The 13,002-nt window shown below is 34.2% G+C and overlaps 1 protein-coding gene across 1 annotated transcript; it reads left to right on the top strand.

Moving 5' to 3' along the window:
• The first annotated feature begins 1,771 nt into the window (after nt 1–1,771).
• Nucleotides 1,772–7,077, top strand: LOC125401859 (odorant-binding protein-like). Its single transcript, XM_048436328.3, has 7 exons — nt 1,772–1,933; nt 2,344–2,483; nt 3,382–3,452; nt 4,881–4,991; nt 5,658–5,759; nt 6,131–6,160; nt 6,780–7,077. The coding sequence occupies exons 1-6, from the start codon at nt 1,877–1,879 to the stop codon at nt 6,145–6,147; spliced, it is 498 nt and encodes a 165-aa protein (XP_048292285.3). The 5' UTR covers nt 1,772–1,876; the 3' UTR covers nt 6,148–6,160; nt 6,780–7,077.
• The last annotated feature ends 5,925 nt before the right edge of the window (nt 7,078–13,002 follow it).

Genomic DNA, 13,002 nt, shown 5'->3' with positions numbered 1-13,002 from the left:
ATGCTAGCTGTGACTAAATATCCAGAATACATGACAAGTTTAACACACAAAGTATGAGAAAAGTGACAGTACAGTCAAAATGAATATGGGACACTGAGAGAGACAGAGAGAGAGAGGGAGAGAGAGAGAAAAACATAAACAGAGAGAGAAATGCAGAGACAGAGAGAGAGAAATAGAACAAGGAGACCAGAGACATCTTTTGCTGGTAGTGCAAATTTGTATATTAACTATTGAAACAGTGTGGAGAATAATAGTTTTCTGAAACTAAATATGGACCATGTAATTCAGTTATACAGTTCCTTGGAATATGCCTAAATGACTTGATATTTTACTTCACAGGTATTTTTCTATGCATGTTCATTGCTAATCTATTCACAACGGCTAGAAAGTAGAAACAACCTAAATGTTCTACAGCTGTTTAATGAGTAATGAAATAGTGATACATGTAAACAATATTATAAGTTTTCCATTGTAAAGAAAATTGAAATCATGACATTTGTAGGCAAATGGCCAGAAATATAAAAGATCCTACTTTTTTTTGCTAACCGAGATCTAAAAAAAAATGGCATGTTATGTCTCTTCTGTTATTCCCAGTTTCAAATCTTCAGATAAATGTTAAGGACTCACTTAAGAACTTGCACTCATATGTATGAGACAACATTTAGTGAAAAAAAGAGTCCACGAAATTGAAAGAGATAAAGGGGGTACATATTGGAATGCTTAGAGGGAAGAAAGGGGAGTGGGGAATCATGTAATTATCCTATAATCTCAAATTTAGAAAAATAGAGAAAATAATAAGTTATAATCCAAAGAAAGTCTTATGAAGGGGCAACTAATTTTTTTATAAAGGTGTCATAAGTAATTATGAGTTTTCAACAAAAAAATACTAATTTCTAACTGTAGATTATGCCATGTGTCAGAGAGGGAAGTCCCAGAGGATAAACACATATTCAAGTCCTAATGATCTTGGTTATTCCTAGAAATTGATAACAAGATCCTATGCCTAAGCACAAAACAGACTTAGGATTTGATGAGCAAAGAAGTCAAGTGGGCAGCGATGGTCCTTGCTTTAGGATACATAATCTTATTTTGAACAGAGTCTATTTGCACATTTTGGAGTTTTTTGAACGTCATTTTTTATAGACTGTTTCACTTGATTTCACTTCTTTTGATTAATGATACCAATATCTATTGCCAGGAGACATTTAGCAGAATTTTTTTCTATTAGTTAAACAGTTAAACATTGGTGATATCTCTTGATGCTCTGTGTCATAACAGTTGAATTCAGTGTGCTAGAAGAAAAAAGTACTCAACATATGGAAAGACTTAAAGATAGCACAGGATATATCAATATCTGTATACAAAATCCTTCTTTAGTGTTACCAACTTATCTTCTAACAGTGTGCTTGCTTTGGCTCATATAGTCCAGCCTCCAGTTTTAAATTCATTTAACTGTTCTGTATTATGCTTAGATTCAGAATGTACTTTAAAGCACATGCCATGGTCTTAAATGAATCCTATATAACATATGCATATGCATTGTGACCTTTACCCACCAGTATAGCTCTGGAAGCAAAATGTTTTCTTAAATGTTCTCACAGGGATAGTTATTTTTTCAGACAGGAGTGTTCAATTAATTATCCCAACAGAACCTGACCTTTAGTCTAATTGTATTAGTTTAAGGAATATGAGATCACACACCATTCAAGAGGGTCAAAGTAGAAATACTGGACAGATCCAAGTTGTGGCACAGAACCATTGGTTGATTCCATGAAACTCCCTTTACCTAAGTGTATAAAAAGCTTTGTCAGTTTAGTTCCTTCACAACCAATATCCTGCTTTGAGCTTCTACAGAAGAGCAAAGGCAGGCACCACCATGGTAAAGTTTCTGCTGCTGGCTTTGGCATTTGGTCTGGCTCATGCTCATTCTGAGGTAAATTCATTTGGTCTGTGAACAGGTTTGGTGTTCTTTCACAGCATATTTATGTGGATGTGATGTGTCATTCAGCTTGTCGATGCAAGTCCATGTTCATTTCTGACTTTAATTCATGTGCACTATTTCAGTCAGATTTTTCTAAGATGAAACAAGTAAAATAAGGAAACTATGGGTTAAAGTTCAGAGCTTAAGAGGCCAGCACATGAGTAATTCCAAAAGGTCTCATGTATTAAATGCTATGTAAATTGAGTCATCGTATTACCCTGTGTTATTCTATATCCCTAGAAGCATAATTTTAATAAAAAATATTATTAATTTATGTTTTGAGTTATTTTATTTATTTCCAAGGAATGGGATCATAGATTTGATGCCAACTCACATTCTAATGACCTCTGATGTTTTTTAAGATTGATGGAAAGTGGGTTACCGTTGCCATTGCTGCTGACAATGTGAACAAGATAGAGGAAGGAGGATCTCTGAGAATCTACCTTCGTGAACTTACTTGTACTGAGGCATGTAATAGATTGGAAGTCACATTTTATATCAAGTAAGCAAATTGTCAACTATGTAAACTGAGCAAACTATTTAAATTTACAGATTTTAACTTGTTAAACTTACAGACCAATGTTCTATTTCTGGTCATGAATTTGAAGGTATTATTTTCAGAAATGTGATTATGTTATTCCATGATGGATTGTCTCTGGCCACCACACAGAAGTTAGATACTGTCTCCAGTTCCTTTACTGTTTCCTTAGAAATTCTCCAGGTTGCAGGCCTGTGCTTGAATTCCATGCTCTAATATTATATGCAGAACATTCTAAGAATATCATTTATATTAATTTAAATATATGTGTGAGCATTTGGTTCAAAGATACATATGTTATGTTATTCAGTCAATGATGTCATAAAAAGTCTTATACACCCAGCTCATATAAATCTGATTTGTAAAGTATTATATCTGATGCGCTAGATTCAAAGAAGATCTCTATGACATTTGGATGACAATGTTCAATGAAAGAGTGCACAGCACCATAAGAACTTCAAATGCTTTAAATCATTCATATATTCTAGATATAATGGTAAGATTTAAGTTACAAATAAAATCACTTAAAACACAAGTATATAATTCAATGTACTTATTATTGTTGGACTAAAACAAGAGAATTAACATATTAAAATCTTAACCAGTGAATAGTTAAATCAGATAAGGAAGCCATCAAAGCCTTCATAAGACTTGTTAAAATTGACTCAATCAAAAGAAGTCACGTGCATGATGACAAACAATGATATTCTCTAAACAAGAATTAGGAGAAGTGAGGTAAACATAGATACTTCTCTTCCAGCTCTGTACACTGTTCATAAGGTTCACTATAATACTTAAAAGTCTTTAATACAAATTAAAATGTTATAAAGAATAAAGAATCATTATTCTGCTTAATTTTTAGGGCAAATGGTCAATGTACAAAGACTAAAGTTGTTGGGAATAGGCAAGAAGATGGCAAGTACAGAGCACAGTGTAAGTATGGGATTTGGGAGCTTTCTCTAAACAAAAGCATTGTGGGTGTGCACATACAAGTTGACACTTCAGATACCCATAGGTACATAAATCTAGAAAAAAAATTGTTACTTGGAAATTTATCAACCCTTCCAACCAACTGAGATACAAAGTCAGAGTACATTGTAGGTCTTCTAAAGTTTACATGGTGAAGGACACTATGGCCTGAAGATGTGAGTAATGCTAGCAAAATATCTCCAAACAGTTTCTTGCATGAAGCTTTACTTCTAGATAATATTCAGTGTCTTTTCTTACATACAGTATCTTGGTTTGTTATTGAACAGGCCTGACACTCACTAATAGGTCTCTGTGGCCTTGAACATATTTGCAAACTTCCTGCCTCAGGTTATTAAGTACTCATATTATAGGCATTATCTATCATCCTGGATTCATAAAGGATTTAATTTACCAGTGTCATTTTAAAGTTTCCTCTTCTCATATTTTGTTGAGATCATAACATTAATGCCATTGGATGATAAACTCAATTTTGAAAAGCAGTTAGGGGAAAGTCTGTTTAAGAATTTCAGATTGACTCTTTCAATTTTGTAAAAATTCCTAAATTAATAGCAACAGTGTTCACCTGAATTATAACTGGTGTGTCTTTTGGTTTGATTTTAAATGAATGGAGTGTGCATTCTTCTAGAAAGTCTATTGTTTCCTAAACTTTACATGGATACTAAAAAGCAGTCCTGTAACTGAAAATGTCCAGATCCTAAAATACTTCTATTTTCTCGTGAACAACTTTTATCATTTAATCAGTGTCAGAAAGTGTAAATTTCACACACACACACACACACACACACACACACACACACACACACACTCACACCTGAAGAGAGAAGGATAGAATGATATATGTACATAGAGCACTCACACACAGAGACAGACACACATACACTATGAATGTCTAGTAAACTTGATATGTTCATTTTTATATCTTTTCCATCAATAGTTGTACAAGATGAAAACTTTTGTGCATATTTCTAATTACTACGGTCTCTTTTTGCATATGTATTCTTTTGCCCACCAGGTATTACCATGGTAGGACACCAAAGTTCTATAGTTTTGAGAAATTGATATGTGATCTTTTGAATCTGGTTGAAAGAGGAAGGAATACCCACCAGAGTGATCCCATAGGTCTTGACACAATGAATTCAGAGAAAAGGGAAAGTATCTGTACCTAGGATTCAATATCATGTTTAAAGAGTATTATGATGGGATATGCAAAATTAATTTTTATAGGAATATCTTTGCACACATTTGTCTTATGTTAGTGAATCAGACATGATTGATAGAGTTAGGGTAAATATTAATGTTTAGTCAACAGGGGATATCAAACAAAGTAGCAAAATGAGTGACACTCATTTTGAAATGTTTCTGTTATTACAGTTGAAGGTGATAATACATTTGGACCTGTGTATGCAACACCAGAGTTTACAATCTTTGCCAATCATAATGTGGATAGAACTGGCCAGACTACAAATGTGATTTATGTTTATGGTAAGAAAGGAAGTGGGTTTTTAAAACAGTAAAAAAAGTTATCACCCTGAAAATAAGAACCAAGTCAGATTCACCCTCCAAATACAGTATCGTGATATTTTCAAACTCCCATCCACTAAATAACAATGTGATTGTTTTGTGGACAACCTTTTACATTATATTGTAATTTGAATATCATGGTCATTGAAGACTTGAAGTGATGAGTGAGGCCATTGGAAGTGTTTATGTTCATATTTCCTCACAGGAAAAAGAGGAACAAATATTTTTTTACAAAGTTCAAATCATTTTGATTGCCATTCAAACAAGTGTGTACCTAATTAAAACATAAACTCTAGATTATAGACTTGGAAGAAATGTGAGGATTCTATTGACAGGCATCCATGACTCTCTAGGGTCATGTTTTGGAAAGTGGGTAGGATTGAGATGAGTAAACTCTCTAGAGAAGTTGTTTTATTTTTTGATACATCATGAAATACTGAAAAGTGATTTCATACTACCATTTAGACTTTATTAAATGTGTTCATGAAATTTGGGGAAAAATATTATTGCCTGTAATGACCTAGCCAGGATAGACGAAATTGGAGCAGTTGGGATACTAAGGAATCAATGTTATTTCTGAAGAATTCTACTGAACATATCTCTGACATTCTCATTCATACAATATAGGAAAAGGTCATCCTTTGACTCCTGAACAATATGAAAAAATTGAGGAATTTGCTAAGATCTGGAACATTCCAAGAGAAAACATTCAAGATGTTCGGGCTACAGGTAACCTCAGTGATTATTATTATGGCCATAGCATTTCTAAATACATAGACACATATTTATTCATGTATGTTTATTGATTTATGTCCATAAATAAATGCAGGTATATATACATACTTAGTCTTTCTATCATCCGTCTATCTATCTGTCTGTCTGTCTGTCTGTCTGTCTGTCTGTCTATCTGTCTATCTGTCTATCTGTCTATCTGTCTGTCTATCTGTCTTTCTATCTACTCAGTAAGATTTCTGATTCAGAATAAATCTAGTCATATCCAATCATTCAGTTGCTATTTCCAGAAATAATCATTTAGAAGCTGTTCTAATATTCATATGAGAACATTTATGACACTCCTTACCCCATATATTTTTTTACAGATATTTGTCCTAAATAATTACCTTCAGTAGGTGAGTAGAAACAAAATCACTGACTAGACATCTTGATATATAAATTTGTGCTTATTACATAAAAAAATAGAAATAAATATGTTACAAAGCAAAAAAAGAACTCCAAATTAGGCAAAATTTAGATAGAATATTATTTGTCTTTTAAAGCTGATTATCTTATAATTACAGAAATGAACAATAGAATATTTCTATTTATAAATCAGTATGAAGGACTTTTTTCTTGTTCAGAATTGCTAACATTTTTATATTGGGAAAATTCCATCAATTGAATTTGTCTTATATTTGACAAATCTTTCTTTCTTTATGATTGTGGGCTATTATTTGTCACTGTTTTCTACATATATTACTTGTAAAATCATGTTGATGTTTTCAGTATATTCTTTGATACCTCTCAAAATAAATTATCATGTATGTCACAAAATGTCATTATACTCTGTTTATCATACTCCTATAGAATCCCAATTGCAAGATTTTGGTGACTTCTAGGAAAGGAACTGTTTATGTACAATCCATTCTCTGTATTCTGTATTGTTATATTTAAGTTTGCATTTGTACATTCTCAAGGACAAAAATTATTCTGTTCAATCATGTTTTAATTTTTGCTTTCATTTCTGTACAGATGACTACAGGATGAGAATTATGCATCATATTCTCTTGACCATGGAATCAGTATCACATACAAATCACCATTTCTTTATAAATGAATTTCCCCTTACCTATGAAGTTTAGATAAAATATAAAAAATTGTTGACTTGCCTTTTCTTTCTGTTTTTATGATCTATGATCTCTTTTTACTTTTTGAATGATTAAATAAAACATTTCAAAAAGCAATAAAGATGTTTTGTAAAGTATCTCTTCCAAAAACATGTGTATGCTCACTAAACTAATCGAAATAAACACTCTGGAGTAACAGCTGATATCTGTATTACTAAAATCTATTGGAATAATTAGAACTGTCACAATTATTGGGTGAAAGATGGACACAGACACTACAGAAGTGAATTGTATGTTCTGCTTCGTGTTTACTTTTAGCTGAAAATTTAATTTGCAGTTGAATGATCCTTATACACTAAAAGATTTCACAGAACAACTTTTTTGGGGTGATATATAAGAGAGGATGAAATATGATTTTTAAAGTCTATCTGAGAATATTATCTTTTGTTAAAAGACTTTAGTAAGCAAATGAATCAGGATATGCTTAAGTGGTGTACATATGTATGAGTCATTCTCCTTGAAGAATAAATTTCTCAGAATGATCTTCCAATGCAAAGTTCTATGAATATGCATGTGTTTATTACAATTTTTTATATAACAATGATTCCTTAGTGTATAGTTTGCTATCAAAATAGGAAAGGCAAATGCAATCATCTTTGTGGGCTTGTAACAAAGAAAAAGAAAAGATATTAGACTTGCTCCATTCAATTTCCTGAAGTATAAAGATATAACAAAATCAAAGTACATTCAATATTTATAAACAACATATTTTAATATTAAACAATGATGTTGGATGGAAGCCACTTGTTGTTTCCTGGCTGCTCTTACATTTTAATTTAACCCATCTCCATTAATCTGTGCATCACCATGAGGTTGTAGCCTACCAGAAAGTTTCAGTATATCTGTCTCCGCAGAGGCTGCATGGTGTCTCTCTGACTATGTCCTTCATTCTCCTAGCACTCAGGCTAGCTTTTCATGCCTTCCTGTTCTGCCCTGCATATAGGTCCAAAGCAGTATCTTTTTTAATCAATAGTACAAAGGGAAATCCCACATCCCTTCCCCTTTTCTGTTTAAATACAAAGGAAGGTTTTAACTTTAACATAGTAAAATTACATATAATAAAATAAGTATCAAGCAAGAATTACAGTTGCAATATTTATATCTATTTTATATTTTATCATTACTAAGGTAAACTATAAATTGTCTATTCTTCAACTCCATCAAAGATTTCAGAAGGATATAATATTACCTAAGTAAACAGAAAGTACATTGGAAGCAAATGAGACATCTTGCTGCCAGGAGAGAAACTCCAAGTTCTTCTGTACCTTTGGGGCATCCATCTTCAGCCTACAGGCCCATATTATACAGCAGACTTTTCCATGAAGCAGGGAATTTCAAAGATAGTTCTGCCTATATTGGCAGTTTGTTAGTTCCTTTCTTCTGTGTCCTGCAGAATATCCAGCAGATTTTTTTCATGTAGAAGGAACCCCAAAGGATCATCTCACCTTTATGCAAGTTCACCAGTCATTTCTCTGTGGGTCCTGCATGTCCAGTTCATCAAACAGTACAAGCAAGAACAGTTTCTTGAGCAAATTGCTAACCAATTTCATAAGGAACCTCTTTGATGTCCATCTTCTTCTTGAACTAGTTGGTGCTATCAGGAGCAGATGTATCTCACTGACAGGAAAAGTTTTATTTATTTATTTATTTATTTATTTATTTATTTATTTGTTAAAAATTTCCACCTCGTCCCCATCTCCCTTTTCCCTCCACCTCCCCACCTTCCCCTCCCTCTCTAGTCTTAAGAGCAGTCAGGGTTCCCTGCCCAGAGGGAAGTCCAAGGTCCTCCCCTATCCATACAGGTCTTTAAAGGTGAACATCTAAACAAACCAGGATCCCACAAAGTTAGTCCATGCAGTAGAATTAAATCCCAATACCATTGTCCTTGGCTTCTAAGTCAGCCTTCATTAACAGCCACATTCAGAGTGTCCATTTTGATCACATGCTCCATCGCTCCCAGTCCAGCTGGCCTTGGTGAGCTCCGATTATATCAGTTCCACCATCTCAGTAGGTAGACACACCCCTTGTGATCCTGACTTCCCTGCTCACATTCTCCCTCCTTCTGCTCCTCATTTGGACCTAGGGAGCTAAGTCCAGTGCTCCAATGTGGGACTCTGTCTCTATCTCCATCCATCACCAGATGAAGGTTCTATGGTGATATGCAAAATATTCATCAGTATGGTTATGGGACGAGGCCAGGTCATGCACCCTCTCCTCTGCTGCCCAGAGAACATATACACATTAGAGTTTTACTCAGCGGTAAAAAACAATGACATCTTGAGTTTTGCATGCAAATGGATGGAAATAGAAAACGCTTTACTGAGTGAGGTAACCTAGACCCAAAAAAAGGAATATGGTATGTACTCACTCATAAGTGGATTCTAGCCATAATTAAAGGTCTTTGAGTCTATAATTTGTGATCCTAGAGAAGCTAAATAAGAAAGTGAACCTGAAGAAAATCATATAGTTATCCTGCTGGATATTGCAAGTAGACAAGATTGCTAGGCGAACTTGGGTGCACGGGGGTATGGGGGTGGGGTGTGGGTTTGGGGGTGGATGTAAGGGGAGTTGGGTAGGGAGAAGGGAGACGGGGAGGATTCGGGGTAGTTTGAGGGAATGGGATGGGTGGGATGGAGGAAGGATGGATATGGGAGCAGGGAAGTAATATCTCAACAAAGGGAGCCATTTTAGGGTTTGTTAGAGACTTGATTCTAGAGGGGGTCCCAGGTCCAAGGAGAGATCCCCAGATTGTTCCCTCAGCAGCAAGGAGAGTGTGCATGAAACGTTTTAAGTTCTTAAAACATTTTAAGTGTCATATTCTGAAGGTCTCTGAAAGATTTAAATAATACCAATCTAACTGCAATATATCTCTATATATTTAGAAAGCCTAACTAACATAACAAGCTTGACTATATTTCTTAATTAAGCATTATATTTTTAAATGAGCTGCACAAACACACTACCTTAATCAAGAGCAGAAATATACATATAACAAAATTGACCTTAAGTTTGTATCAATAAACCAAGATCCATATCAATGCGAATCTCAATAGCAAACCCCATTTAAAAATATAAAAATCATGTATAAACTATATTTGGGAATATGGAAATAGTTATTCTCCAAACTGCTTCCTGGAATTTATTGGGCAAAGTAATATTAGAGGGTTATTCAAAGCAACCTTTCAGGTGTTCTCGGTCCATCAAACCATATTACTCTGAATGTAATCCACAGGTTCTCATTCTCTGTGGAAACAAAAGAAGAACCTCATTTCTAAAGCAACAAAGATTCAAATTTTGAATTCAAGATACCATTGAAATATGTATGTTGGCTTAGCTTAACAGTACCCAGAATCAAATGTCTCTCTGCAGTCATAGAATTCAAAGATAACACAATAATCCAGACTCTCTGTTAATTTTCCAATTTTATGTGTCTTGTTTTTATGCTATTACATTTTCTACACATTTAATATTTATTTTATTATTTTTATTCCTCTAATCTATGACTATCTGTACTCTGCTTCTTTAAAGACTTTGTTTTTTATAAACCATTTATTTCCTTTTATTACTCTCTATTTCTTCTCTCTCCCAAGCCTACACACATTTATCCAACACTGTGACACATTTAGATTTCCTTTGTATCTGAATCTGTCCATTCTGTGTCTGCAATTCTTTAACGTCCAGGAGCAATTCTTAAAATGCTAAGCCCTTTTTATGAACTTAAGTGACCATATTACTAGGGGAAATATGGAACTTCTTGCTTGTCCCACTCAGTCCAGCATACCCTTAAGCTCTCCCCAACCCTCCCCTTTTCCCCTCTTCTTTCCCTTCTCCCTTTCCTGCTACCCCTGCCTCCATTCTCCCAAATTTTGTCAGGCGATCTTGTCTGCTTCTAATTTCCAGGTGGATGTATATGTATTTCTTTGGGTTCACATTATTACCTAGCTTCTCTAGGATCATGAACTATAGGCTAAATGTCCTTTATTTATGGCTAGTATCCACTAATGAGTGAGTACATACCATATTCATATTTTGGGGTCTGGATCATCTCATTCTGGATAGTGTTTTCTAATTCCATCAATTTGCATGAAAAATTAAGATGCATTGTTTTTTTACCAATGAGTAGTATTCTAATGTGTAGATGTGCCACAATTTCTTTATGCATTTTTCCATTGAGGAATACCTAGATTGATTCCTGGTTCTGGCTATTAGAAATAATGCTGTTATGAACATAGTTGAACAAATGCTTTTGCAGTATTATTGAGCATCTTTTGGGTATATTACCAAAAGTGATATTGTTGGACCCTGAAGTAGGTTGACTCCATATTTTCTGAGAAACTGCCACACTGATTTTCACAGTGGTTGCTCAAGTTTACATTTCCATCAGCAATGGAAGCACACTCCCCTTACTCCACACCTTGTCCAGCATAAACTATCATTTATGTTTTTGATTTTATCCATACTGACAGGTGTAAGATGGTATCTCAAAGTTGCTTTGATTTGCATTTCCCTAATAGCTAAGGAAGTTGAACATGTCCTTAAGTATCCTTTGACCATTTAAATTCTTCTGTTGAGAATTCTCTATTTACTTCAGTAAACCATTTTTATTTGGGTTATTTAGAATTTTAATGTCTAGTTTCTTGAGTTTTTTTATATATTTTAGAGATTAGTCCTTTGTCTAATGTGGGGTTGGTGAAGATCTTCTCCCATTCAGTAGGTTGCATTTTTGTCTTCTTGACTATGTCCTTTAGTTTACAGAAGCTTCTCAGTTTCAGGAGGTCGCATTTATTCATTGTTGCACTTATTATCTGTGCTAATGGGGTTCTACTAAGGTAGTGGTCTCCTGTGCCCATGCACTGAGGCTACTTCCCATTTTCTCCTCGATTAGGTTCAATGTGGTTGGATGTATATTGAGGTCTTTAATCCATTTGGACTTGAATTTTGTTCATGGTGATAGATATGCACAATATTTCCAGTGTTCTACAGTTTGACATCCAGTTATGCCAGCACCATTTGTTTAAGATGCTTTCTTTTCTCCATTGTACAATTTGAGCTTCTTTGTCAAAAATCAGGTGATCATAAGTGTGTGGATTAGTATCCAGGTATTTCATTTGATTCCATTGGTCAACATCTCTGTTTTTATGCCAATACCAAGCTGTTTTCATTACTGTAACCCTATAAAAGAGCTTGATGTCAGTGATGGTAATGCCTCCAGAATATCCTCTATTGTATAGGATTGTTTGGGCTATCCTGGGATTTTCATTTTTCCATATAAAGTTGATTATTGTTCTCTCAAGGTCTATGAAGATTTATATTGGGATTTTGATAGAGATTGCATTGAATCTATAGATTACCTTGGTAGGTTCTCCATTTTTACTATGTTGATCCTTCCTATCCAAGAGCATGGGAGATCTTTCCATTTCTGCTATCTTCTTCAATTTATTTCTTCAAAGACATAAAGTTCTTGTCATATAGGACTTTACTTCCTTGGTTAGTGTTACCCCAAGATACTTTAAGGTATTTGTGGCTATTGTGAAAGGTGATGTTTCTCAGATTTCCCTTTTAGCTTCTTTATCCTTTGTGTATAAAACGGCTACTGATTTTTTATTTTATCTTTTATCCTGCCACATCACTGAAGGTATTTATCACTGTAGTTCTCTGGTACATTTTTAAGGGTCACTTATGTACACTATCATACCATCTGCAAATAACACAAGTTTGACTTATTCCTTTCCAAATGGAATCCCCTAGATCCCCTTATGTTGTCTTATTGCTATTACTAGAAAGTCAAGAACTATGTTGAAGAGATATAGAGAGAGTTGAGAGCCTTGCCTTATTCCTGATTTTAGTGGAATTGCTTTGAATTTCTCTCCATTTAATTTGATGTTAGCTGTTGGCTTGCTGTATATTGCTTTTATTACATTTAGATATGATCCTTGTATCCATAATCACTCCAATACCTTTATCATAAAGGGGTATTGACGTTTGTCAAATGCTGTTAAGGCATCTAATGAAATGACCAAATGTTTTTTTTTCTTTCTGTTTATTTATATGATGGATTACATTGATAG

This window comes from Myodes glareolus, chromosome X (assembly GCF_982192425.1).
Source record: "Myodes glareolus chromosome X, mMyoGla1.1, whole genome shotgun sequence".
Taxonomy (NCBI): Eukaryota; Metazoa; Chordata; class Mammalia; order Rodentia; family Cricetidae; genus Myodes; species Myodes glareolus.
This window is presented reverse-complemented; position numbering and strand designations above follow the sequence as displayed.